We start from the raw sequence: 26,097 nt of genomic DNA on the forward strand, positions 1-26,097 counted from the left end.
TATGTCAATAAGATTTTATTAGTTGCTTATTATAAAAAAAGTATAATTTTCATAAAATCTTATGAATTATGAATATCAAATAGAAATACTGCTGCCACACAATCTACATGGCCAGTGTTTAAAATACATTGGGCTCTCAAAAGCCAATTTTTTACATGGACATACACCTTAGAAGTTTATAAAATAAGTCTTGTAAAAATAAACTCTAGTGCAATAAATTAAAATGTTAATTTACAATAAGTCTTAAACAGGAGTGAAGACTAACTCGTCCCATTGCGTAGTGAATAGAATATTAAGCTGAGAGTCTAGACCGATGTTTTCTATCCTGAGTATTTCCGCTTCAGAACATCCTGCCGGTTTTGAAAGTATAGTGTTTCCGGAGATTCTCATAATGTGAGGCTCTGGAGATTTGTCGTATCTTGTGTCTAGCGTGACGTGGCAAGTCAAATCAACGTGAATATGCTTTATAATTGTAGTTTTTCCATTTTCTTCTTTGACCTGTAAAGAATTTTAATTAAGAGTTATAATCAAACAAAGAAATGTAATTAATTATTTTTTACCAGTTCCATGTGTTTTTCTTCTTGAGGAGTATCAGCTCTGAAGACATTCGCTTCTCCTAAGCGTAGTTCTCCTGCGTAAATATTGAATTTCATACCAGCTCGTACCGCACTAGGCTCAAATCCGAATCCATCCGGGTGGGAATCGCTCCAGAAGAAATTTTCAGACGAGTTGAGTGAATCTGGAGCAAATGTGATTCTTTTACCATACCCCATGCCAATAGAGACCAACTTTAGTGGTCGCCCGCCAAACAATGGTCTTCTCTTTCCTGCTGCTGGTATTACACGGTAATGAAAACCCGGTATAATCCTTGGGTCAACATAAGTACCTAAAAGACAAAAATAATAAATATATATAATTTTTTAAAATGCTCAAGATTAACATACCAATAACTGGAAGTTGATGAGCATCTAGACCGGCGACAGTATATGTTGTTGGCACATCAGAGATTGAAGTTCCTCGTACACGAATCAATCTCAAACGGCTGTCTATTCCCGGCCTAAGTGTAAACCCTCTCCTTGGGTGACTTCCAACAGTGACACCAATCAATTTCGTCCTGCATCCTTGTTTGCTTTTAATGCTTACAGCCACTCCAGTCATCTGTAAATATATTCAGGCTTAATTCATATCATGCATATGTCTTAATCAGATTAATAAGAAGATTTAAAATTTTGTTTATTTTGTAAATTTAACTTCTTTTTGGAAAAAAAACATGAACAAGTCCTGAAGCATTCTGTTCTGATATTTTTAGAGATTTCTTCCAGCAGGAAGAATCTGGCATGCTGATCTTTTTAAATTCCGACCAAAACTTATTTGAAATGTTCTGCATTATAATAATTTTTACATAACTTTTCTTTCGACACAAAAACATGTACTTTGAATTTAATTTTTCCAAATTCAGTTTAGGTAGATTAGGTATTCTTCCCTCTTTTACTAGTACTATGGTACTATCTTTTTATTGTTGGATTTCTAGAAAGTTAAGGAAACAACCGTAAAAAGCTGTAAAACATATTAGCTGCCATTAAACTTGTTTAAAAAAAATTGATAATTTTTTTTTATCATTCAAATCATATCATGAAATTTTTGCCTCGCCCTGCTTATACCCGTACATTGCTCATACAACTAGGGCTAGAGTTAAACCAGTGAATTGCCAATTATATTAAAATTATTAGCATTTCAAGGAGTTTTGCATTCTGTGCTTCCTCTAGATTTAATTGTGGTCTCAACCTGCTTATATGCCAGAAATAGTATCTTTCAAGCAAGAAAAATTCAAGCAAATTCTTCTGAATTAATTATTGACCAAAATTAGAGCTTTAAATGTCGTATTAAACCTCCTGCTAATAAAATCTGGTCAACTTTTGTGTGATACAGTCAAAATTGGTACAAACGAAGGTGTAAACTTGTTGCTACACCCTGCTTATATCCCTATTTTGCTCCAATGACTAAAGCCATGTGGCAAAACAAGAGATTTGCCAATTAAATTGAAATAATTGGTTTTTCAAGGTGATTTGCGTTCTGTGCTTTCTCTAGATTTAATTGTGGTCTCAACCTGCTTATATGCCAGAAATAGGATGGTTCAAGCAAAAAATTATTAAAAAATTCAAGCAAACTCTTCTGAATTAATTATTGGCCAAGATTAGAGCTTTAAATGTCGTATTAAGCCTCCTGCTTATAAAATCTGGTCAACTTCTTGTGGGGTACGGTCAAAATTGGTACAAACGAAGGTGTAAACTTGTTGCTACACCCTGCTTATATCCCTATTTTGCTCCAACGACTAGAGCCGTGTGGCTAAACAAGAGATTCGCCAATTATGTTGAAATAATTGGTTTTTCAAGGTGTTTTGCATTCTGTGCTTTCTCTAGATTTAATTGTGGTCTCAACCTGCTTATATGCCAGAAATAGTATGGTTCAAGCAAAAAATTATTAAAAAATTCAAGCAAACTCTTCTGAATTAATTATTGGGCAAGATTAGAGTTTCAAACACCTTCTTGAGAGTTGGTATTCTTTGAATTTGATTTTTTTTACAAATTCTGTTTGAGTAGACTTCCCTAGTGACATTTGTATGCCTGGTTTGTGTTTGTTGTGAAATGTATGGTATATAAGTGAAATTCTAATACAAACATTTTTGTAGTAACGCTTAAATTTCTATATACTTACAGGAACTATTAAATCACTGTTGTCATCTTCGTACCATTCGACTTTGACAAGAGCTCTGACTTTCACAGTTTTTTCTACGCAACCGCTGCCCAGTATTCTATGTCCCAGTTCCTCTTGCGGACTCTGTTAACAAAAAATTTTAAAAAATTAACTTTCAGTTCTTTTAAAGGTTTAGCAGAAAACATTTTAACTACTGTAAAATTTTCCTGTTTTTTTTTTTTTTAATTATTTTGCAATAAATTTACATTTAATAACACTTGCTGTATATAACTTACCTTAAAGAAATTATTAAGTTAAAATGAGTGTTGCTTTCAAAATGCAACCAAATGCTGGCATATGTGTTATGTTCATATTACGTTTTAAACTCTATTGTTCCCCTTCAGGTCATGCTTTATTGATGTTTGAACATATATACAAGGCTGCAGTATGGTAAAATGAAACTAATTTAATTGTTAAAGTAAATGATAATAATGGCTCGTACAGTTTTGTTTTATATTAGGAATGAAAGCAGAATTTTGTGCATGCAATACAATGACATATGCCAGGATTTGATGGATAATGAACAAACATTGTAAAAAGTTGAGGGTAAAGGTTGTTCGATGGGTACCTTGGTCAACCTGAGTCATGGTTTGGGTTGCCAGGTTGTGGGTCAGGCTCTGAGAGGTGAAGTGGCGCGTCGCAGCTTCCCTCAGCATCATTGTCTTCATCAGTCAGAAAGAATCCATCCTCCGAATGACAGCTTCTAATCATCTAATCTCAACACATTTTCGCCAAGTGATCCCACATTAAAGGGAAAAAAAATCAAGCCAAGTACCCTACCTAAGTTCTCAAAAATTGACGTTTTTTCGTCTGTACGTGGGCGTCCTGGCCCAAATGAAACTTGTGAAAAGTGTAAGTGTGTTTTTGTAGGTGAAATAGGCTTTCTTTAAGTACAGTTTAATAAATTTTTTTTTAAATTATGCACTGAAGTTATTTGAGCATAAAACAAAGGAAAATTATGCCTTAAAATTTAATGAAATCTGATCAAATTATATCTCTTTGGCGCAATTTATGAAAAATCTCATTAAGATTTATTTATAAATATTTCTTATTTTAAGACAATTTTCCTGTATTTTCTGTTCACCTCAGACATTCAATTAAATTTTACTGAATGTTGAATTGAAAAATTGAATTTCGTTAAAAGTTTAGGGGATTTTTAAAATGAAGTTATTTAAAATTCGACTGTGCTATTCTTATTATTCCAATTCTATTGTTTCTTGCTATTATAAAGTTTTAAACCAAAGTTCTCAAATCTCTTTTTCATTTCCAATATGAATCAGTCATACCGAGTCAATTGGAAAAAAAAAACATACCAAACTTTGATTGCAGCCAAATGTCAATTACAAAAATCAAAATGTAATAAAAATAAATGTCTTTATTAAAACACAAGATTATGAAAAAATGGAATACAGAAATAGCACAGTTGAAAATTATCTTCATTGTACAATCTCCAACGTTTAAGGAAATACAAAATATTTCGCCAATATTTTCACCAATATTTTTTTTTCATAAAATAATAATCTTATTGCATTTAAATCAAACCTATTTGACCTCTGGAATTCTCTTAGTAAAAATAATAAAACATTCCTCTATATAGTTCTAATTTTTGTATAATTATTTTTTCTTATAAATATGTTTTTCTAAGAAAATTCCTGTGTGATGTGTAAATATGTTAAGTTTATAAAATAAAATAAAAATGTGAGATGAATTTTTACTTATGAATGATTTATGGAAAATGCATTTGATAAAACAAAAATAAAATTGAAATGATATGATACCCCAAATAGCAAAACGTACAAAAAACAAAGACAGTTGTGTCAGACACAAGAACGGACAAAAAAAGACAAATTTCCATGAAAGCAAGACATTACCTCTTTTTTTCTTTAAAATTACAATAAGAACTCGAATATTTACCTGATTGCTCAAGACTTCAAGTGTTCCCACGGCGACTCGGTTGGCGTCGAACACGGTGAATTTGTCGCCCGGGGAGACTACTTCAATTTCAAAAGCAAATCCTTCTGCATGCGAGTCGGCCCAGAAATAAAACTCGTTGTCGTTCAGATTTCCCTTGTCGGCTTTGAACGTGATCCTTCTCGAATAGCCTCTGCCGATTGACTGAAGTTCTAAAGCTCGGCCGTTGAAAAGCCATTTTATTTTACAGCCATTCTATTATTTAAAAAAAATTAATTATTCAATTTTATTTACATTATAACAAAAAATATACCTCTTGTATAGGCCGAACTCTGTATTTAAATCCTGGGACGACCCTTGGGTCAACGAAGATCCCCATCGCTGGAAACTCATGTTTGAGAATATTCTGAATTTTATATATCGCTGGAATGTCTCCGATTGTGGATCCGTCTAATTTAAATGACTTGACTTCGGATGAACAGAAGCATTCAGTTTTGCATTTTGGAGTGTAAGTTTGCTGAGTGAAATCCTGCAACGAACAGCTTTAATAATAAATCTTTTTTAAAAAGACACAAAAATACACGGACTTTTTTTGAATTGATCAGATTAAATAATTTACAAGTGAAAATATTTTTGATTAAAAGAGATATGTTAAAAAATATGCTTCCTTCATCTGCTTGCATTGTACCACCTTAAACAATTGCAACTCCCACTAAGGTGTTCCAATGCTAAAATATCTCGGACCTTGGCACAGAGACAGAACTTTGTTTTGGTTTGTTTATCACCTTATTATTAGAAATCTTCTATATCTGGATTGAAATCTTCTATACTATAACTTTAACTTTATTTTCACAAGTTAAAAAAAAAAATTACCTGGCAGAAGTCCCTGTCTTCATTAAAAGGAGGAACAGGACTACATGGACGGCTTTTAACATCAGGTTCAACCTAGAATAACAATATTAATGTTATATGTATATATTAAAATAACAGATTTGATTAGAATTATATTATAAAAAATTTTTATACATTATTATCTATGCTATCTGCGAACATTAGCATTCTAAAAGATTGCCAAAAAATTTTAACGCTCGTTTGTTCAAAATTCAATTCTAGTAAAAAAATTTCTTTTTGTGATTTCTCTGTTGTATAGATTTTTGAGACTTTCAGACTGTTGCAGGGGGTTTGTTTTGAAAAAGAGCTTAGCAATATCTAATCAAGCCATTTTTAGGAAAATGGAGGATAATCTCAGCCATCTGTACTGATAAAGACATTATCTGCTCCGACCGAAAAACTTACTTGGTAGATAAATTTTAATTAATTTATTATTAATCGAAGTCTTTAAAATAGTATGCCTTACGGCTATTGACATCGCTGATGAATATTTATAAAATTTGTCCTCCTGTAGAACAATAACAAAAAGTATCCTTGGACAGTATTGTTAAGATAAATTAATTTTTTTTTACCAAAACCATTTACCTAATTTTTAATACTATAATTTATTTTTATTTTTGAATTTCTAGAAAGTTAAGAAAACAACCAAAAAAAGTTGGAAACATTCCTATGTATTATAAACTTTTTAAAGACAAAAAAAATCAATTTTTTCATTTCTTCATTCAAATCATGTCATAAGGTTTATGCCTCACCCTGCTTATATCCTAAACGTTGTTCCAACTGCTCCAACAACTAGAGCAACATTGCTAAACTAGTGAATTGCCAAACAAGTTGAATTATATTAAAATTATTAGTGTTGCAAAATTGTTTTGTATTCTGATTATTTTTTTTTTCTATACTTAATTTTTCCCTCACCCTGTGTATATGTTGGAAATATTAAATCTCAAGCTCAAGAATTTTGGCAAAGTTGAAACAAACATTTGTAAATTAATTATTGGTCAGATGAGGTCTTCAAATGTCATCTTAAGCCTCCTACATAAAACTTCTTGTCAAATTATGATTTGACACCATCAAAATTGGTCCAAATTAAGGCATAAGGTCTTAACCTACCTCACCCAGCTTATTACCTAGACGTTGCACCAATGACCAGAGTCAAGTGGTTAAACCAGAGATTTGTTAAAATTGTATTGAGGTTTTTGCATGGGAAGCTTTTCGCAGATTTAATTTTAGCCTCACTGCTAGGCAGTTAGTAGCTTTCAAGCTCGATTTTTATTAAAAATTAGAACAAATTTGACCAGGCTAAGCATGGCCATGATGTGGGCTCCAAACACCATCTTAAGCCTCTTACTTAGAAATTCTGGCCAAAATTGGTACAAATGAGCATGAGCTTGTTGCTTGTGAACCATAGAGCCGCATGGCTAAACCAGGGATTGGTCAGTTATGTGAAAGTGTTTTGCATTTTAAGCTTGTCACAGACGGAAGTTATTCTGACTTTCATTCCAAAAAGCTTGTTAGGTTATACATAAGTTTAAAGAGACTTGCACTACTTATAACCCAGCCATTGTTCAACTGGATGTTCCAACGACCAGAGCTACATAGCTAAACCTGAGACTTGGTAATTAAATTTGAAATAGGTTTTGCATTCTGAACTTTTTCTAGAATTAATTTTTGCCTTACTCTGCTTTTATACTAGAAATAGCTTTCAAGCTTAATAAATATTCTTGAGAGTAAGCAAACAAATGATAATTGGTCAAAATGGAGAGGCTTCAGCCATTTTAAACTTCCTACTTAAATTCTGTTTTGTTAGAACTATCGCGTTTTATCATTACAATAAGAAACCTTGATATTAGGATAAATTAAGCAATTTTTTAACAAAATATTTCAGTTTACTTGTACATTGTACTATTTATCATTGAACAATCAAATTTAACTATGATAGAATGTTTAAAAAAAAAAAGGAATTAGATAGCCTAATTTTAAAAAAATCAATTTTCATGTCATCTTTATCATTGTATAAAATGATACTGATTGGAATGTATTGTAAAAATATTCCTTTTTTCCTGTTAATGCTGGCATGAATGCGTTGAAGGTTTAGCATATCTTTTTGCCGTGTTATTTTAATCTGTTTTTATATTTTTGCGAAACATTTCGGTTTGCGCTATTTAAAAGAGGAATAGAAATTGATACAAAAAAAGGATGATCGATCAAATAAAATTGTGTTTTCAAATGCTGTTATTTTTTGAAATGAAATTTCCTCGTTCCCTCCCGGAAAAAGCGCGTGTTTATTCCTTAGCGTTTGTTTATTTACTCAAAAAGTAAACGGAACTTTAGGACAAAAATAAAACATCGATTTTTTTTAAAATAAATAAATAAAACAGTCTGACTAATCATTATGAGAAAGTAAGAGATAAGAATCTGCCAGACATCAGAATTTTCATGTTTATCTTAGAAGGAGCCTCTAATAGATTTTTATCGTCTCGGTTTTACATTTCTTATAGGACAAATATTTTTTTTTTTTTTAATTTGGTTTATATTTTTAAAAAATCGATCTCGACTCGGTAGAACCGGACAATAAACTAGAACACCCTTAAGAAGCCTTGCAAAATTAATAGCAATCATGTGAAACCCCTCTGAACCACGTCCTTGGGTGGTTAAACGGTCTTTTTTCCCCATCTTTTCTCACCACAAATTTAAATTGCCCCAGTATCAACTGGAAGAATCTGATGGATTTTTTTTCCGGAAGTTCAAATCGAGAATTAATTACGTCTTAAACAAAATTAAACAAGTCTTGCCTAATCAGAATGTTAAAAATCAACATTTTTTATGTGGTATTATTTGAAAGGTTTTCAGGGAGAAAAGGGATCTGACAAGCGGAGGTTGGATCCACGAGAAGATCAATACTTCCACGAGGCCCCTCGACTCCAAAGGTCGGCCCTTTATCCACAACCAGATTTATTCCGAATAATCTTTTAGATTTTTTATTTTATTTTATGGAATATATTTTTACATGAATCGAATCCCCTTTGAGCATAAAAAACGGGGTTGTCTGGGAAAGAACAGGTTTCTGAGGGAAGGGAGGGCTAAACATCCTGTCCTGATCGAAAATGTTCTGACAAAATCAAAACATATTGGATATTTTAATTAATCAGGGGATTATGCTAAATTTAAAAACAAATCAAGCATTAATCTACCCATACAGATTAAACCCCCCCTCTCAATAAAAACATACTTTTCCCTAAAATAACTCAAGCTTTCAAGCACGTTCGCATAATAAAAATTAATTAATAAACAAAACATTAGATATTAATTAACCATTTTATGTAAGATCTTGTTTGAAATGAAAAAGTTAGTATCACGAGCGGGATTCGAACCCACGACCTTCGGCTGGGGGCGGCGAATATGGGTTCGAATCCCGCTCCTGACACTTACGTTTTCATTTCAACCAAGACCTTACATAAAAAGATAATTAATTGAATGAAATAGAAAACCATGTGTTTTACAGAGATAAAAATAAAATCACATAAACCTTCTAGGTTTCAGGATCAACAAAATTTACTTTCTTTTTATTTTATTTAATTTTTAGTAAAGCCTAAAGTCCTGAGGTGGTTCAGACTAGAGATAAGAAAAACCGTTCTTTTTAAGGATCGGATCAAAACCGATCGTGAAATGAATAGGGTCTTTTTCATGGCTCGCCGGATAAAATTTGGCTGATTTCGAATTTCGGCCGAACGGAAAAGTACGATTGTCTGAATTGCAATGTTGTTATGCGAAATAAATCACGAACTCAACGTCATAATTGACCACATTAATTATTTTAATTAATTATTCTTTATATCTAATGTCTTGGTTGAGATGAAAAACTTAGCGTCACGAGCGGGATTCGAACCCACGACCTTTGGCTCAATATTCCGCTGCTCTAACCACTTGAGCTATTAGAGCTATTGAGCCAAAGGTCATGGGTTCGAGTCCCGCTCGTGACACTAACTTTTTCATTTCAACCAAGATCTTACATAAAAAGATCAATTAATTGAAAGAAGTTATTTGGTATATCAGACCAAGAAATAAAATGGATTAAATATTAACTTTATTTTTTATTTAAACAATAAACGCAATTTTTTTTCTTTTCATCTCAATGGGTCAAGTAAATATAACAACTTACTACTAAGTTACTCTGTATTTATATTTTTTTTTCCAATAAACAGGCTCTGGTGATGAAGGAATAAACCACCGAAAGCTCGGCACATCCCAAAATTGTTTTGATATGACCTTTAAATAAGATTTTATAACCCAAACTTACAAACTTAGACTTGCTGCAGATCGATAAACATCCAAAACAATAAATGCATTGTTTAAATAATAAGTAATTGGCAGGGTCGAGGATTTATGGCAGTCAAATCGCGTGTTTCTAATGCGGTTTTAATGTTTTTTATGATATTTTTCAGCATATTAAGCACAAGCTGAAAATCAAGTTTTGATCAATAATCATATTCGAAGCCAAAGTTGATTAGTAAAAATAATTCCAATTATAATTAGCTAAACTGTCCTTTTCCTTAACTTTCACATATTTCAATTTCTCCATTCACCAGAATTTTTCAGAGCAATAATTTTTTACAATCGGATTTATTTGTTTGATTCGAATTTATGAAAAGTGGGCAAAACCCCATAGTAAAAAAGAGAAAAAAAGTAATTTTGTAAAATAAAAATCATAAAACCCAGGATGGTTATTTTGTTTAACTATTTAATTTTTTGTTGGGAAAATATATTTTTTAAATTTTTTATTGCATAAAACTCAAGATTTATTGTAATATATATTTATTTACAATATTATATTTAAGAATTTATCGTTTATTAAAACATTAAAAATAATGTCAATATGTAGTCCAAACAAGGCCAAATTGCATTTTTTTAAAGCTAAAAAATAATATATTTTATTTATTTAATTTCATTGTTATATTTCGACCTCAACAGTTAATCTTATGATTTTTCCTTCTTGAAGGTGGGATATAGGTCAGGAACTCACCTGAGGAAGGATTAAAACAAATCCGAAACGTTGTGGATAAAAACTGGTTGTGGTTTTTTTTAGATGTTCTATTATCCCACCTTCAAGAAGGAAAAATTATAAGTTTAATTTCATTATAAGATGTATATTGTAAAATGCTAAAATACACATTTAAAAATTTAATTATAGTGAAAATCACAACAAACAAGAAAAAATTTGTGTAAAATAAAAATCAGTGGATCGTGGATGATTATTTTCTTGAAATATTTGACTTTTTCATTTCAACCAATACCTTACATAAAAAGGTTAATTAATTTTCAAAAAAAATTGTTGGCTAAACTAGGGCCTGTTCTCAAGAAGATATTTTGGAATGAAGAATTTTAAAAAAAATTTTGGTACAAACCCGTGACCAGGTGTGAGTTCCCTCACACATTAATTTCATTCTTATATTTCGACCTCTANTTTATCGTTAACTAAAACATTGCATTTTAAAGCTAATAAATTATATATTTTTATTTATTTAATTTTATATAAGATGTATATTGCAAAAGGCTAAAATACACATTTAAAAATTTAATTATAGTGAAAATCCCAACAAACAAGACAAAAAATTGTGTAAAATAAAAATCATTGGATCGTGGATGATTATTTTCTTGAAGTATTTGGTTTGTCGCGTGAACAATATTTTTCTTTATTTTTTTTATTATATACGATGAAAAAAATATAATAATGATTTATTATATAACATTGTTTATATTAATAATAAAAAAAATAATGACTTCCAAACAAGGCCGAAATTTACATTTTTTAAAGCACACACAATTTTATTTATTTAGTTTTAAATAAAATGTACATTTCAAGATTCAAAATTTAAAAGTGTAATTAGTGTAAAAATCACGCAAAAAAAGTTTAAAAAATTGTGTGAAATAAAAATCGTAAGATCAAGGTATATTTTGTCGAACTATTTAACTTTTAGCGTGGAAAATATTTTTTTAAAGATTATTTTTTTAATTTATACGACTAAGGAATATAATAAAGATTTATTATTTAACATCAAATTTAATAATATATCATTTTATAAAATATACAAAATAAAAATAATGTAAATATGTGGTCCAAATCGGGCAAACTTTTTTTATAGCTAGTAAATTATATAATTTTATTATTTTAATTTTAAATAAAATATATTACACAATGCTAAAGTGCAAATTTAAAAATTTAATTATATTCAAAATCACAACACACAAGACAAAAATTGTGTTAAATAAAAATCATTGGATCGTGGATGATTATTTTCTTGAACTCTTTGGTTTGTCGCGAGAAAAATATTTCTCTTTTTTTATTATATAAAAGTGTAAATTTAAAAATTTAATAGTGCAAAAATCATAACAAAAAATATAAAAAATTGTGTAAAATAAAAATCGGATCGTGGCTGATTGTTTTATTGAACTATTTGGGTTTGAGTGTTTTTTTGTATTTTTAAATTTGTTAAACGACTAAAGAATATAATAAAGGTTTAGTATATGATATTATATTGAATAATATATCATTTAATGAAATATAAAAAAATAATGGAAAATACGCGGTACAAACAAGTCTAAATTGAATTTTTTTAGGCCACATAAAATTATATAAATTTTATTTATTTAGTTTTAAATAAAATTCATATTGAAAAATGCTGAAATGAAGATTTTAATTTTAATTGGTTCATTGACAAAAAATGTATGTTACCTCGACTTGAGCCGAAGGGAAAACTTCTTCGAGAAGACCTGCGATGTCTTCCTCGTGGATGTTGCTTCCTGTCAGCCTCCTTCCCCAGAGCCTCTGGAGGCCCAGTTCCGTCGAAATCTCAGTCGCCGTTTCCATAGCCGTCTCCGAAGCTATTCTCGTATTTAAAACAGACGCGAAAAACGATTGTGTCGATGAGCGCAGGCGTAGACTCGGTGCGTACCGTCTCACTCCTGTTTCAGGACTGGTGCGCTTTCTGTGGCCCGTTTCGGTTATATCTTTCTCCTTCCCCTCTCGCCGATCGGACGTATCCCTTCTCGACCCACAGTCTCCAAGGGTCCACAACGTGGATTTAGTGCAACTTGAGATAGTTCCTAAGGAATTTCCTACGCGAAAAGTGCGTCATTTTAATCACTAACTATGAAATCACTGACGTAAATCGATTCAATCTACTTTTTTTAAATGATAGTTCTACTCACAGATTTTATTAATTCTGTAAAAAAATATATTATATACAACATACCGCATTAAAAACTATGAATCTACGTACTCACCCCTCCTTCATCTTTTGTTTTTCTTACTTGTTTCATATTTGGCTGATTAAGCTTTATTATTGGAATTAGCTAGAAAAGATAATAGCCTAAATTTTCTTATAATAAAATTGAAAAAAAAGAGGTTTTCTGTCTTTTCTTAGAAACATAATCTATTATTTATCTTTCGTTAAAAAAAGAAAATTCTATCTGTTATTTACGTCCTTTTCTTTAGGTTGGATAGCATAGTACTAAGCACCTTTCTGCTCTTTAATCCCTAAAATCAGTCTTATTTTTGTTTAAAAAAATATCACGATAAAACTTTCTTTTCAAATTTCTAACAACTGATGGCACAAGCTTTTGTCCTTACCCTGCTTATAACCCATACGTTGTTCTAATAACAAAGCCAGAGAATTGCCTGTTATATTGGAAGTACTATAGTTTTTCATTTTGAGCTTTTTTTTTCAGATTTCATTTTCGCCTCACCCTGCTTATATGACAGAAATATTACCTTTCGAACGCAATAATTAGTGGAAAGTTTAAACGAACACTATTTGTCACGATTGGGGACTTCAAACGCCACCTTAATCCTCCTACTAAAAAAACTGGTCAAATTTGAGTCCCGCACGGTCAAAATTAGTCCAAAGGGGAGCATAAGATATTTTCCCAACCTGCTTTTATCCCAGACGTTGTGCAATCGACTACAGCCACGTAGGTAAAACGGAATTTTGCCTGAAGCTAAGCTAGAGTACAACTAGACTCACTCTGCTTATAACGCAGACCTTGCGCCAACGACCAGAGCCACGAAGCTAAGCCAAGAGCAACTGGCCTCACCCTGCTTATAACCCAAACCTTGCGCCATCGACCAGAGCCACAAAGCTAAGCCAAGAGCAACTGGCCTCCCCCTGCTTATAACCCAGACCTTGCGCCATCGACCAGAGCCACAAAGCTAAGCTAAAGTGCAACTAGACTCACCCTGCTTATAACCCAGACCTTGCGCCAACGACCAGAGCCACGAAGCTAAGCCAAGAGCAACTGGATTCACCCTGCTTATAACCCAGACCTTGCGCCAACGACCAGAGCCACGAAGCTAAGCCAGAGAGCATCTGGCCTCACCCTGCTTATAACCCAAACCTTGCGCCATCGACCAGAGCCACAAAGCTAAGCCAAGAGCAACTGGCCTCCCCCTGCTTATAACCCAGACCTTGCGCCAATGACCAGAGTCACGAAACTAAGGCAGAGAATAACTGGCCTCACCCTGCTTATAAACCAGACCTTGCGCCAACGACCAGAGCCACGAAGCTAAGCCAAGAGCAACTGGATTCACCCTGCTTATAACCCAGACCTTGCGCTAACGACCAGAGTCACGAAGCTAAGCCAGAGAGCAACTGGCCTCACCCTGCTTATAACCCAGACCTTGCGCCAACGACCAGAGCCACGAAGCTAAGGCAGAGAATAACTGGCCTCACCCTGCTTATTCGATTCCAAAGCAACGTAGCTAAATCATAGCCAATTATGTTGGAAATATTCGCGTTTTGATGCTGGTTTAATTTCCTGTTAGTTTTAATTAAAAAAGTTTGATTAGTAATAGATGAAAGATAGCAACTGGCTACACCGTGCGTATAAGCTAGATGTGCCATCGACTAGAGTTAAATAGTTAAATCAGAGAATGCAAGTTAGGGTGTTTTACATTTTGACCTCTGGATTTCATTCGAAAAGCCTGATTATTCCTAGCCGAATAGATAGTAACTCGACTCACCCGGCTTAAAACCTAGACGTTGCGTCAATTACTAGAGCAACGTAGCTAAACCAGAGAATTGCCTGTTAGGTTGAAAGTATGTATTATTGTTTCGAAGTGATTAGCATGCCAAAGTTTTTCTAGAGTTAAACTTTTGCCCCATCTTATTTTCCAGAAAGCTTTCAACCATTTCGGAAAAATATTATAAACTGGCCAGAAGATGATGAACCTGAACTTATAGTTGGGCGACAAAAAAAAACAAAGAATCCTCCATCTCAGAAAGGGTTCAAAAAAGACAACCCCTAAAACACAGAAGTTAATAAAAGACCCTCCAAAACTGACAAAACCCATTGGTACAATTAAAGTAGGCTAAACGTAAATAATTAATACGACTGTACACCGATTTGGGCAAGGGTCTGTAAAATTCTTTCACAAAGATTCTTAGCTTATCTTTTGCAAAATTACAGACCTTCACGGCATCTTAGACATACCAATTTTTCCTCAATAAAACACTGAACCAACCAAAAAATCTTCGACCTATAGACATGACCATTGAATCTTGTTCTTTCAATTCCAAAAATGCTTTGTAAAAAAAAAGAAGCAAATTTGTATAAAGATATACAATGTGGTTCCACACGGCTCCGTGTTAGGTCCCCTTTTCTTTTTAGCGTACGTCAACACATTTCGTGCATTAGAAATTTAAAAGAAGCATTCACCCGCAGGTGATATTTCTGCTCAGTATTAAATCAAATTTCATGTGTTTTAATCAACGGAATATTGGTTTAAACATTAACTTAAGCCAGAACGAACTGATGATTCAACGAATTATTTATGTTTGAAAAGTTTTAAGTGTGAACATAAAAGAAGGATTATGATAAATAGAAAGTCTCTTGGGATAAACGAACACTTGGATAAGTGGCATATGGTACGGATAAGAGATATCCGTATATATCAGATAGGGTCAAATAGATAAAAATCGGTAATTGCCTATCGACATCGCCGTGCATAATGTCTAACCTGACGCACACCGATAACGTTTCAAGTTTAAAGTTCACTACGCCACCCTTTACTTTAAAACAAAGTCAACGATGTAGTTTGGCTTGATTTTTCAAGTTGGTTTCTACCTAAACGGGCCGATAATCCGTTTTCTTAACACTTTTAAACTCGACGATTTTTTGTTTTAAAAATGGCAGAAACTTAGGGCTTAGTATTTTCAATGTGCAATAAAGCATCTGTATAATAGTTTAATATAGGAATTTAATTAAGAAAAATTGTCTTGATCTTAAAACAGGAATCCCTTTTTTAAACAAATTTTGAATCATAGAAAGCAAAACTGAAGTCTTAAAATAACACCTGCCTTGGAGTTTATTTATAAGCGCTCAACTATCCCTGACAATATCACTTTTTGATGCTTATAATAAAAAGTTATTATCGCCAAAAAATAAATAAACAACGATATTTTTCCCATGGAAATTATTTCGGACTGAACAATGCATCATTTGTAATTTTCCATTGTAAAAATTCCATTTTTAGCTCGACAAACAACAATCAGTGGGACAAATAAACGCATCACTCATTTGCGATATTATAGATTCATAATTTTTAATATTATTTGAACAATTGTATAAATAAAAAAACCCACTTTTCACAGACTGACGCAAAATTAGGCAATTAGGCCCAAAGGTCCGCTATTCATTGATGTAAAATTTATCAAGTTTTTTAGAATAAAATCTAGAGTATATTCTTATCAGCAGGGTGAGGCAGAAATTAAATCAGGAAAAGCTCAGCATGCAAAACATCTCGAAACACTTATACTTTCAACCTAACCGGTAATTCTCTGGTTTAGCACGTGGTCGTTGGGGCAACGTCTAGGTTATAAGCAGGTTGGTCCAGTCACTACTCATCCAGAATTAATTAAGCTTTTTTTTAATTCAGAGTAAATTCAATCTGCAACAAAGCTTAAGTGCAAAACACTAATACTTCAGCATAATTGGCATCTTTTCTTTTTATCTACGCGGCTATGGACGTTAGCGCAACTTCAGGGTTATAAACAGGGTGAGACCAGTTGCTATCTATTAATCTATAACTAATCAGGCTTTTTGATAATGAAATGCTGAGGAAATTCGATCTGCAACAAAGCTTAAATATAAAACATTAATACATTCCACCTAACTGGTAATTCTCTGGTTTAGCACGTGGTCGTTGGACAACGTTTAGGTTATAAGCAGGGTGGTCCAGTCACTCTCAACTCATCCAGAACTATTAAGCTTCTTTAGTGAAATCCAGAGGAAATTCGATATGTAACAAAGCTTAAATACAAAACATTAATACATTCCACCTAACTGGTAATTCTCTGGTTTAGCACGTGGTCGTTGGGCAACGTTTAGGTTATAAGCAGGGTGGTCCAGTCACTCTCAACTCATCCAGAATTAATTAAGCTTTTCTAATGAAATCCAGCGGAAATTCGATCTGCAACAAAGCTTAAATGCAAAACACTAATAAATCCCACCTAACTGGTAATTCTCTGGTTTAGCACTGGTCGTTGGGCAACGTTTAGGGTGTAAGCAGGGTGGTCCAGTCACTCTCAACTCTTCCAGAACTGATTAAGGTTTTTTTAATGAAATTCAGAGTAAATTCTATCTGCAACATAGCTTAAGTGCAAAACACTAATACTTCAGCATAATTGGCACATTTTCTTTTTATGTACGTAGCTTTTGTCGTTAGCGCAACGTCAGGGTTATAAACAGTGTGAGACCAGTTGCTATCTGTTTAATCAGGCTTTTTGTTAATGAAATCCTGAGGAAATTCGATCTACAACAAAGCTTAAATGGAAAACACTAATACGTTCAAACTAATACGCCAATTTCCGTAGCTGCGAGGCTCTGTTAGTTGACGCAACGTCTAGGTCATAAGCAGGGTGAGGCAACCAGCTTACTCCTTCATTTGTTATAATTTGTCCGTGCCAAACGAAATTTGATCAGGTTTTCTAAATGGGAGACTTAGGGTTTTCTAAATCACCAGTATTGAACCCCTGACAGAGACAATATGACTCCAAAAAGAAACTGAAGATTTCGGTGGTTGGTCTGTGCGTCATTTTGCCAACTGGGTCCTTTTTATACGTTTTTAAACAACAAAATATATATTGTTTTTTTTTTCCAATTATTCAGCTTGTCAGTTCGATATTTTGATGTTTTATAACAGAACCTGTATGATTTTTTGTCGAGTTCGTTTTTCTTCTTTGTGTTTCTTGAGTTAAGTTCTTTGTTGATAAAGCATTCCAAAAATTTTTGGGCCTTTCCTTTAAATGTTATTTTATGAGTCCAAAGATATTTTCTGTTTATATGAAAGAAGAACAATGAAAGTTTCATGAGTTATTCCTCGCAGAAGGCATTGTTAGAATCCTTTCAGATCTGATGACGTTGAAGAAAAGGACCGTTATCCTGGCATTGTGAAAGAATTCAGCTTGTTCTTTTAATCCTCTGTAGCTTAATAAGTGACCTGCTGTTTAAACTTTTTTTAAAATTAATTATAGAAACAAAAACTTTTTCCTTAATATGTTTTTTACTTTTAAATCGAGGTAATATTACAAAAATTAGCAGTTTTTTTCTAGTTTTCAATTATAGATTAGTTTTGAGTTTCGAAAACATTTCTTTTTGTTTATCAGCGGAAAATCGTTGGAAAATTAGTACAGATAGTGGGACTTTTGTTCCGTATATTACGTAATTCATTGATTATATTCAAGTTCGGAAAGTAAGCCAAGCTTTATTTCGGATGTCCTAGTTCAAATTATGATTAACCTGGAAAAATTTATATTTTGTTTGTCTCTTTTCATTTTTATTGCTAAAAACAACGGCTCAGAAATTTTTCAAGTGCCAAACGATTGGCCAAACATTGGCCTATAAAACCAGTATGATATACCTGCTAAGAACCAGGGAATCTGCTTGGAATGTAGAGAAAAAAAGAGCAGGTATACAAAATTGAAACACACCATCCCAAAATGGATGAAATAACGCAATTTCCCTTTTACCATGGACATTAATAAATAATGAAGCAGAAATAAAGCGAGACCTGGATTTGATCAAACTGGCTCGCAATTTTACAACGGATCAAACACGACTGGAGAAATTAAAAATTTATTTTAGGCGTTATTTCAGATAGGATCTTTTAAGAAATTAAATAAATTGCAAACCTACGACTCACGTCACTTTATCAGCAGACGAGGAAAATGGGGCGTTTAATATCGCCTTCTATCTACGCTTTTCTCGTGTGTGTATATGTGAGTTTGTAGTTGTATTTTTTGCGTCGTTACTTGTGTTTTATGTGGTATTTTCAGTCTCTCACATTCTTCTCTTCTAATCTATTTTCTATCTACGAACATTCTTTTTTTATCAACTCTCCTTCTATAAGTTTTTGTCGTGTGTGTATTTGGATTTTTGTAGTTACTTGTGTTTTGAGTGTCATTTATCTTTCACCCTCACTCTATCTCTTTCTTTTCTCATTTCTATTGTTGCTTTTCTGTTCTGTTCTCTCCTCTTCTCTGCCCTTCAATCAACTCTGCTCTCCAATCTTTTTCTGTTCTCTTGTCTTGATTTCTGTCTTTCTCTCTATAAGTACCTCCAACAAACAACCTCTACTTTTTTTCTTATTCCTCTCCTTCTATCTACTTCAGATTCCCTCTCTATCTCCCCTCTCTTTCTTTCTCTCACTCAAAGAACCTTTTCTAAACTCAGTCTTCTCTTTTTAATCTTCCTCTTTTTATCACTTCTCTCCCTTTCCGTTCAGATCTCTTCTCTCATCTTCTACTTTTTCTCTTACATTCTTTATCTCTTCTCTTTCTAGCAACGTAAGATTTTCTTGCTCACTCGCTCACCCTCTCTCTCTCCCCCTCTCTTCCTTTGTCTCACTCTCTCCCACTCATAGACATTTTTCTAACTCGACTCTTTTCTTCTTAATCTTCTTCTTTTTATCACTTCTCTCCCTTTCTCTTCAGATCTCTTCTATCATATCTTCTACTTTTTCTCTTACATTCTTCATCTCTTCTCTTTCTACTAACGTAAGATTCTCTCGCTCACCCTCTCTCTCTCTCTCTCTTTCTCTCTCTCTCTCTCTCTTTCTCTCTCCCTCTCTTTCTTTCTCTCTCACTCCCACTCACAGACACTTTTCTAACTCAACTCTTTTCTTCTTAATCTTCTTCTTTTTATCACTTGTTTCCCTTTCCCTTTACTCATATCTTCTACTTTTTCACTTACATTCTTTACCTCTTCTCTTTCTAACATTCTCTCTCTCTCCCTCTCTTATGCTTTTCCTCTTTTGCACACACAATATTTTAAGTCTAGAACTAAGCTCACACTTAGTTAAAATACGTGGTTTTGATTTTTATATTGTATTTTTTTGTTTAAATATATTTTACTATATTACGATTTTTGTGAGTGTTTTTTGAATTTTTTTTTGTTATTTCTACACATTGATAGAAAGAATATAGACAGATTGGAGATCTTTATGCTTTCTAAACATTTCTATTGTTACTGAATGCAATCATTGAAATTTTGAATGAAAGCTCTCAAAACTTATATTTTTATTTAGAAATCGTGAGATGCGGTCTGGTGTGATGTAGGTTTCAGAAAAACATTTTCTTTATCGTGCCAACGTTTCGATCTTTATTGAGATCATCTTCAGTGCTCAAAGTGTTTGTCTTCTGTGTAATTGTGCCATTCTTGCGTGTCGTGTTGAGAGTGCCAGTGAGATTTTGCTATTTTGGGTTTATATACGTTTATATACGTCTCTCAATAAAGATCGAAATGGCACGATAAAGAAAATGTTTTTCTGAAACCTACATCACACCAGACCGCATCTCACGATTTCTAAATAAATATCGATTAACGGTCACTAATCACCACACACTTTTATATTTTATTCATTTTAACTGATTGCGAGTAGTCTGATTTTTCTCCTCTTTTCTTTCTCGTTACTCCCCAATTCTCCCGACTTCTCGCTTTCTCTCTATCTATGCACCTCCATTAAACATCCTCTACTTCCCTCTCTCTTTCTTTCTCTCCCTCGCTCATTCACTTACTCTCTTACTCCCTCATTTACTTCTCCTTCCAGACTGTACTATTTTTTCTATGTTTTCTTGTCATCTCATGTCTTCTGTACTCTAATCTACTTTTCTGACCTATTCTTAATCTTCTCTTTTCCTCAATTCATGTCATCTTTTCTATTCACTTGTCTTCTTTTGTTCTCTCCCCTCTTGATTACTCTTCTCTCTGTCTAAGTACTTCCTCATCCTCTACTTTTTCTCTCACTCTCTCTTTCTATCTTTCTCTGATGTTTTGGATCTCATTTACTCTCTTATCTTTTCATTGTTCTTTCTATTTACTTCTATCACACATCCTCTATTTTTTTCACTCTTTTTTTTAAGTCCGCTTTATATCTATGCTTTATTCTTGGGAATACGATTTTTCCGTATAATTTGTTTTCTTATCTGCTGTTTTGGGTCTCTTTCACTTTATTTCTCTTATCTTTACATTTCTACCTCTACCACATACCCTCGACTATTTTCACAAGTTTTCTTTTACAATTCACCTCTTTACCCACAAATTGCGTGCCACTTCCGATAGGATCTTTCGAGAAAGTAAATAAATTGTTGCAATAATATCAACAACAGGGGCGTCGGTGGCCGCAACGGTGGGTTGACACGGCGCCCATCACTGTAAGGTAAAGGTCCCGGGTTCGAATCCAGCGGCCCTGCATTCGAACCCGACATACTTACAAATGGGCTTTTTTTTCAAAAACACAGGGTTGATGTAACCTCTGCTGTTGCGAACCCTCGTTAAAAAAAAAAGTTATTATTTTAATCAATCCTAGTTTAAACAAATTGAACAAATATATTACTAAACTATCATGGTTTGTGATAAAAATCGCAAAAATAATTTATTTCTTACAGCCATGATTAAGTTTTTTTATTATAAATATTATTACAGGGTCTGGCATGATGACGTTCTCAATAAAACGGAACAAGATAACATCTATTAAAATGTATTGTTTCGAATTAGATTTTTTTTAGAACTGGATAAGGATGATTGGTAAATAATATGTTTGTCCAACCTTCTAATCTGTAAATGCTTATCGTTTTTTTTTAAACTTATAGCCAGGCATTACAAAAGTGTGCCGAGGTTAAATTTTAAGCAAAACTAGTTTTGTCTAGTCTAATTTGAATGGTGAGCTAATCGTAGATCTTGACTTTTGTCTTCCTGTGTAACTCGTACTGTTCGCCTTCGAAGTCAAGAAATTTCTATTTTGTTTTCCTCGTCTGAAAAAAAAAATCGACAGATTATCTTTTATATTTCCGTGTTGGTCGTTATCAGTCGGTACAAAAGGGCAATACATAAAAAAACTTTAGTTTTATTACACCTGTTTTCTGATCGTTGTACTCTTTTATTTTACGTTGCCCATCGCCATGCGTATTTACTTTGAACTGGGTTATCAATCGTGACCTGAAGAGCGATAAATATAATTTGTTTAAATTTAAAAAAAAAAATCCCCAGACGATGCGCAAATCGCAATTATGTCTAGGTTGAATTAGGGTAAAAGTGCAACTCCGTTGCGTGCTCTCGTACAGTATTTACGTCTCAAAAACGAATCGATAAGGACCTGCTTATAAATATTTATTAGAATCTGATGAATCTATTAAAACTTAAAATTACCTGAAAAAATCCGCTTAAATATTATAAAATAGTGGTTCTCTTTTAAAATATTATGTTGATAAAAATGTATCAAGTCGCGAAATATAATGACAAAATTTCATGGAGGTTTTCATAACAGCCTATATTTATAAATGAATATATTAATTGATTAAATTGACTATAAAATCTTTGATGCCTCTAAGCAATTTTGTTTTAAAAATTTATTTGTTGTACTTTTAGGACAGCAGAAGAATAAAAGTTTTTTTTTAAATAATAAACTTATATATAACATTAATAAATTTCTAAAAAATAAAACTTCTATGTATTAGGTACATATAGTTTTTTGTGTAGTTGCACTAGGTCCATCTTCACTGCCATTCTAACATGTTTCGGCTTTGCGCTTCTTCAGTGATGAAATAGTGGCGTAAACTCGCGAGTATAGACGGACCCAAATGCGAGTACAAAAAAGAAAAAATCATTACCATTAAGTTTTGCGTGTTACTTCTGTTCTTATCTGTTTGGGCCGTTTCCTTCAGCCTCTTTCCTCTATTTACCTTTATCATCATCTTTTTTTCAATCTTTGAACATATTCTCTGTTTATATGCTTTATTCGTGGGTGTGATTGTGTGTTTTTTATATAGTAATATTTGGTGTTTTGGATTTATCATTCGCTCTCACTCTCTTCTCTTTTTTTATCTCTTTCTTCAGCTTATCTCCTTTTATCCGTGCTTTTGTCGTATGTGTTTGTGTTTTTGTGCAGTTACTTGTGATCTCATCTGGTATTTTGGGTCTATCCTTCAGCCTCTTCCCTTAACTTTATCTCTGTCTATCATACAATTTTTTTTTCAATTTTTCTTCTTTCTGTAACGCTATATTCGTGAGTGTATAGGTATGTATGTTTTTGTACAGTTAGTTGCGTTCTTATCTGGTGTTTTGGGACTTTACTTCATTCTCTCATTTTTCTCTTCGTTTTATCTCTTTCTTCACCTTATCTTCTTTTATCTATGGTTTTATCATATGTGTTTTTTTGTGTTATTTCGTGTGTTCTTATCCGGTATTTTGAGTCTATATCTCTCGCTCCTTCCCTTCTCTTACCTGCTCCACTCTTCACTTTTCTTTTCTTAACTCTTTTTTTCTTCTATTATCTTTTCTTCTCTTCGGTTCTCTTCTGTACATTTTCTTTTCTCAATCTATTCACCTCCTCTATCTAACCCTCTACTTTCTCACTCACTTTCTTCATTTCTCTATATTTTCTTTCTCTTTTCTCTCTATTCTCTCTTTCCCTTTCTCTCTCTCTCTCTCTCTTCTTTCTCTTCTCTCTTCACTCTCTTCTTTCTTTCCCTTTATCTCCCTCTCTCTCTCTCTTCTCTATCTTCTTTCTTTCCCTTTCTCCGCCTCACTCTCTCTCTCTCTTCTTTCTCTCCCTCACTCGCTCCCCCGACTCCCACAGACTTCTTATTCCACTCTTCTCTTCTTAATCTTCTCTTCTCCTACCTTTTCATCACTTCTCTACTCTTTTCTTCTGGTTTCTTCGATTCTCTTCTCTCCCTTTCCTTTCACGTATCTTCTTTCATATCCTCTACCTTTTCACTCACATTCTTTACCTGTTCTCATTCTTGCTACGTAAGATTCTCTCTCTCTTTTGCTTTTTCTTTACACACACGCTCACAACATCCCAAGCCCAGAGTTAAAAAAGACCATGTTTTTGTTTTTGAGTTCGTATTATTTTTTTATATAGCTTATTATATTACGATTTTATTTGCGAAAAGTACTTTGCTGATCTTTGTACTTTCAGATTCTATTGTTTTGAAATTTTGAACGAAAGCTCCTAAAACTTTTATATTTTACCATTGAAGCTGATTGTGAGTAGGATTTTATTTTCCATCCTCGGTTAAGATTTACAAAAAAAAAAAGCTCTACGCTTGGATTTTTAGTGTACTCTAGATAAGGGGGCGATAATCTCGGTTCGGAGCTTCATTGAAGGGGAGAAAAAGTGGTAAAAAACTGTCCGGCATGTGGGCGTGATTATTATGTATTATGGAAGGCAGGCAAGTTCAATGGACCTGGGTATTTTTAGAACGCCGTTCTTGTACGTTGACACATTAAACTTCCGACTACCATCCTCACAATCTTTCGTTTGAGTTGTGGTCAGTGTTTTATTTCAATCGAAACCCTGGTCGTTCCCAATCGCCATTTTCTATTACGTTTTGTTCTTCATACATTGAGACTTGAATCGTCGAAGAGTTTATCGTGATATTAAATAATTTAAAACGCCTAATCCTCTTTCTTCGAATAACGGTTTAAGAAAAATCATCAGACTTCTTCCTGAATGGTGGGCGCCTGGGCCTGAATAGACCTAGTAATTATATTGTCCCAAACTAAGGAACGTTCTAGACTCGATCTTAGAAAGTGTTTGCGTCTATACGTTCTTCATCTCATTTATCTGTTGAAGAATAATAAATTGAACAATATGGTTTTTTTTGTTAATTTGAAAGAGGTTGAGTAAGAAAAATGAGAGTGGAATAAATAGATAGATAAATAAATAGAGATAATATGTTAAAATTAGATATTCCCAGATTACTTCATTCATTAAAAAATATTAATTTACTCTCAAGCAAATAAATAACCAATCTTAAATGAGTCAGAAAACCAAGTATTTTTATAATTTCGTGTTCATCTGAGTTCCTTTAAACAAGGAAACACATCGTACTTATATTTTCTTACAGCTGTAAGAAAAATCTATCAAGCTCCATTGTTAGATAATATTTTGTTGGTCTCTCTCTTTGTCTTTTCTCATATCTACTATTCTTTTGCCCTCTCTTAGCTTCTCTTCTCTCCTCTTTTCTTCACGACTCCACTCTTCACTCTCTCTCTCTCTCTCTCTCTCACACCTCGCTAATTACTTAATTCATCTAATTCAACGCAGAACAAAAACACTTAGCAATTCATATTTAAAATAAAAGCTTCAAAAATCTTTAACTCAATACCAAAACACATTGTTCAAATAAAAAGCATAAAATCATTCAAAGTAAAACATAAAGGTCACCTTAATGGATAAAAGACTGGCATACACAGAATTTGTACATCTATTGACTACTATCAAGATAATGATATAACTACTGAATATAATACTACAGATTAGCATTTACCTTATATATTATTTATGTAGATAACATCACATCATGTACTTTTATTTATTACTTATTATCTTTTTTATTACATACTTTTACATTAACTTGTAAAACGTTAATAACCATTTTAGTATTATTTTATTTCATTTTTAAATCTTAAAATTGTGGTCCAATTCTAAAAGGTTCTAATCTAGTTTTTAAGAATCTTACAAAAAATCTATATCTAATTTATATCTAATCAGCAATAATATGCTCTGTATAAAAATATTACTATAAGTTAAACTTACAATAATTTGTTATTTTTATTTTACGTCTGCGCGACTGTAAACAAATATTGTAATTGTAATTACACATTAGGTGTAAGAAAGGTCCTAGAGACCTAACTTTTCCATTAGTTTAATAAATAAATCGTTAATTAATTTCTCTTTCCTTCTCTCTTTCTATCTGTATCTTCTCATTTTAGACCTCTCTGCTCTATGCTTCTCTTCTTAATATTACCTTCTCTTCTCTCTCCTCTTTATATATCTGCTTCAATCACACATCCTTTACATTTTTCACACTACCTATCCATGCTTTAGGCTTGTCTTTGTATAAGTGTGTTTGTATTTGCGATTTTTTGAATTTTTCAGTCACTCTCTCCCTTTCTTAGTCTTTTCTCTCTTATTCTTTTCTTCTTAGAATTCTATTTTTTCTCTTCTGTCTTCTCTCCGTTTACCTTCAACACACGTATTCT

The 26,097-nt window shown here is 32.8% G+C and overlaps 1 protein-coding gene across 1 annotated transcript; it reads right to left on the reverse strand.

The window, feature by feature from the left end:
• Positions 1-12,616, reverse strand: LOC106669406. Its single transcript, XM_014398876.2, has 8 exons — positions 12,287-12,616; positions 5,539-5,610; positions 4,979-5,194; positions 4,669-4,920; positions 2,716-2,838; positions 945-1,158; positions 561-886; positions 1-498 (listed from the first exon to the last, which is right to left on the reverse strand). Exons 1-8 carry the CDS (start codon positions 12,419-12,421, stop codon positions 244-246), a joined length of 1,593 nt encoding a protein of 530 aa, XP_014254362.1. The 5' UTR covers positions 12,422-12,616; the 3' UTR covers positions 1-243.
• Between the last annotated feature and the right edge of the window lie 13,481 nt (positions 12,617-26,097).

This window comes from Cimex lectularius, unplaced genomic scaffold, assembly GCF_000648675.2.
Source record: "Cimex lectularius strain Harlan isolate CLEC.00 unplaced genomic scaffold, Clec_2.1 scaffold92, whole genome shotgun sequence".
In the NCBI taxonomy this organism is placed as follows: Eukaryota; Metazoa; Arthropoda; class Insecta; order Hemiptera; family Cimicidae; genus Cimex; species Cimex lectularius.

Coding starts and splice junctions, on each gene's coding strand:
- LOC106669406 (XM_014398876.2), bottom strand. CDS start 12,421: ATGGAAACGGCGACTGAGATTTCGACGGAACTGGGCCTCCAGAGGCTC. Junction 5,195..5,538: donor AAGACAGGGACTTCTGCCAG/GTAATTTTTTTT, acceptor TGTTCGTTGCAG/GATTTCACTCAGCAAACTTA. Junction 2,839..4,668: donor TTGAAGTCTTGAGCAATCAG/GTAAATATTCGA, acceptor TTTTGTTAACAG/AGTCCGCAAGAGGAACTGGG.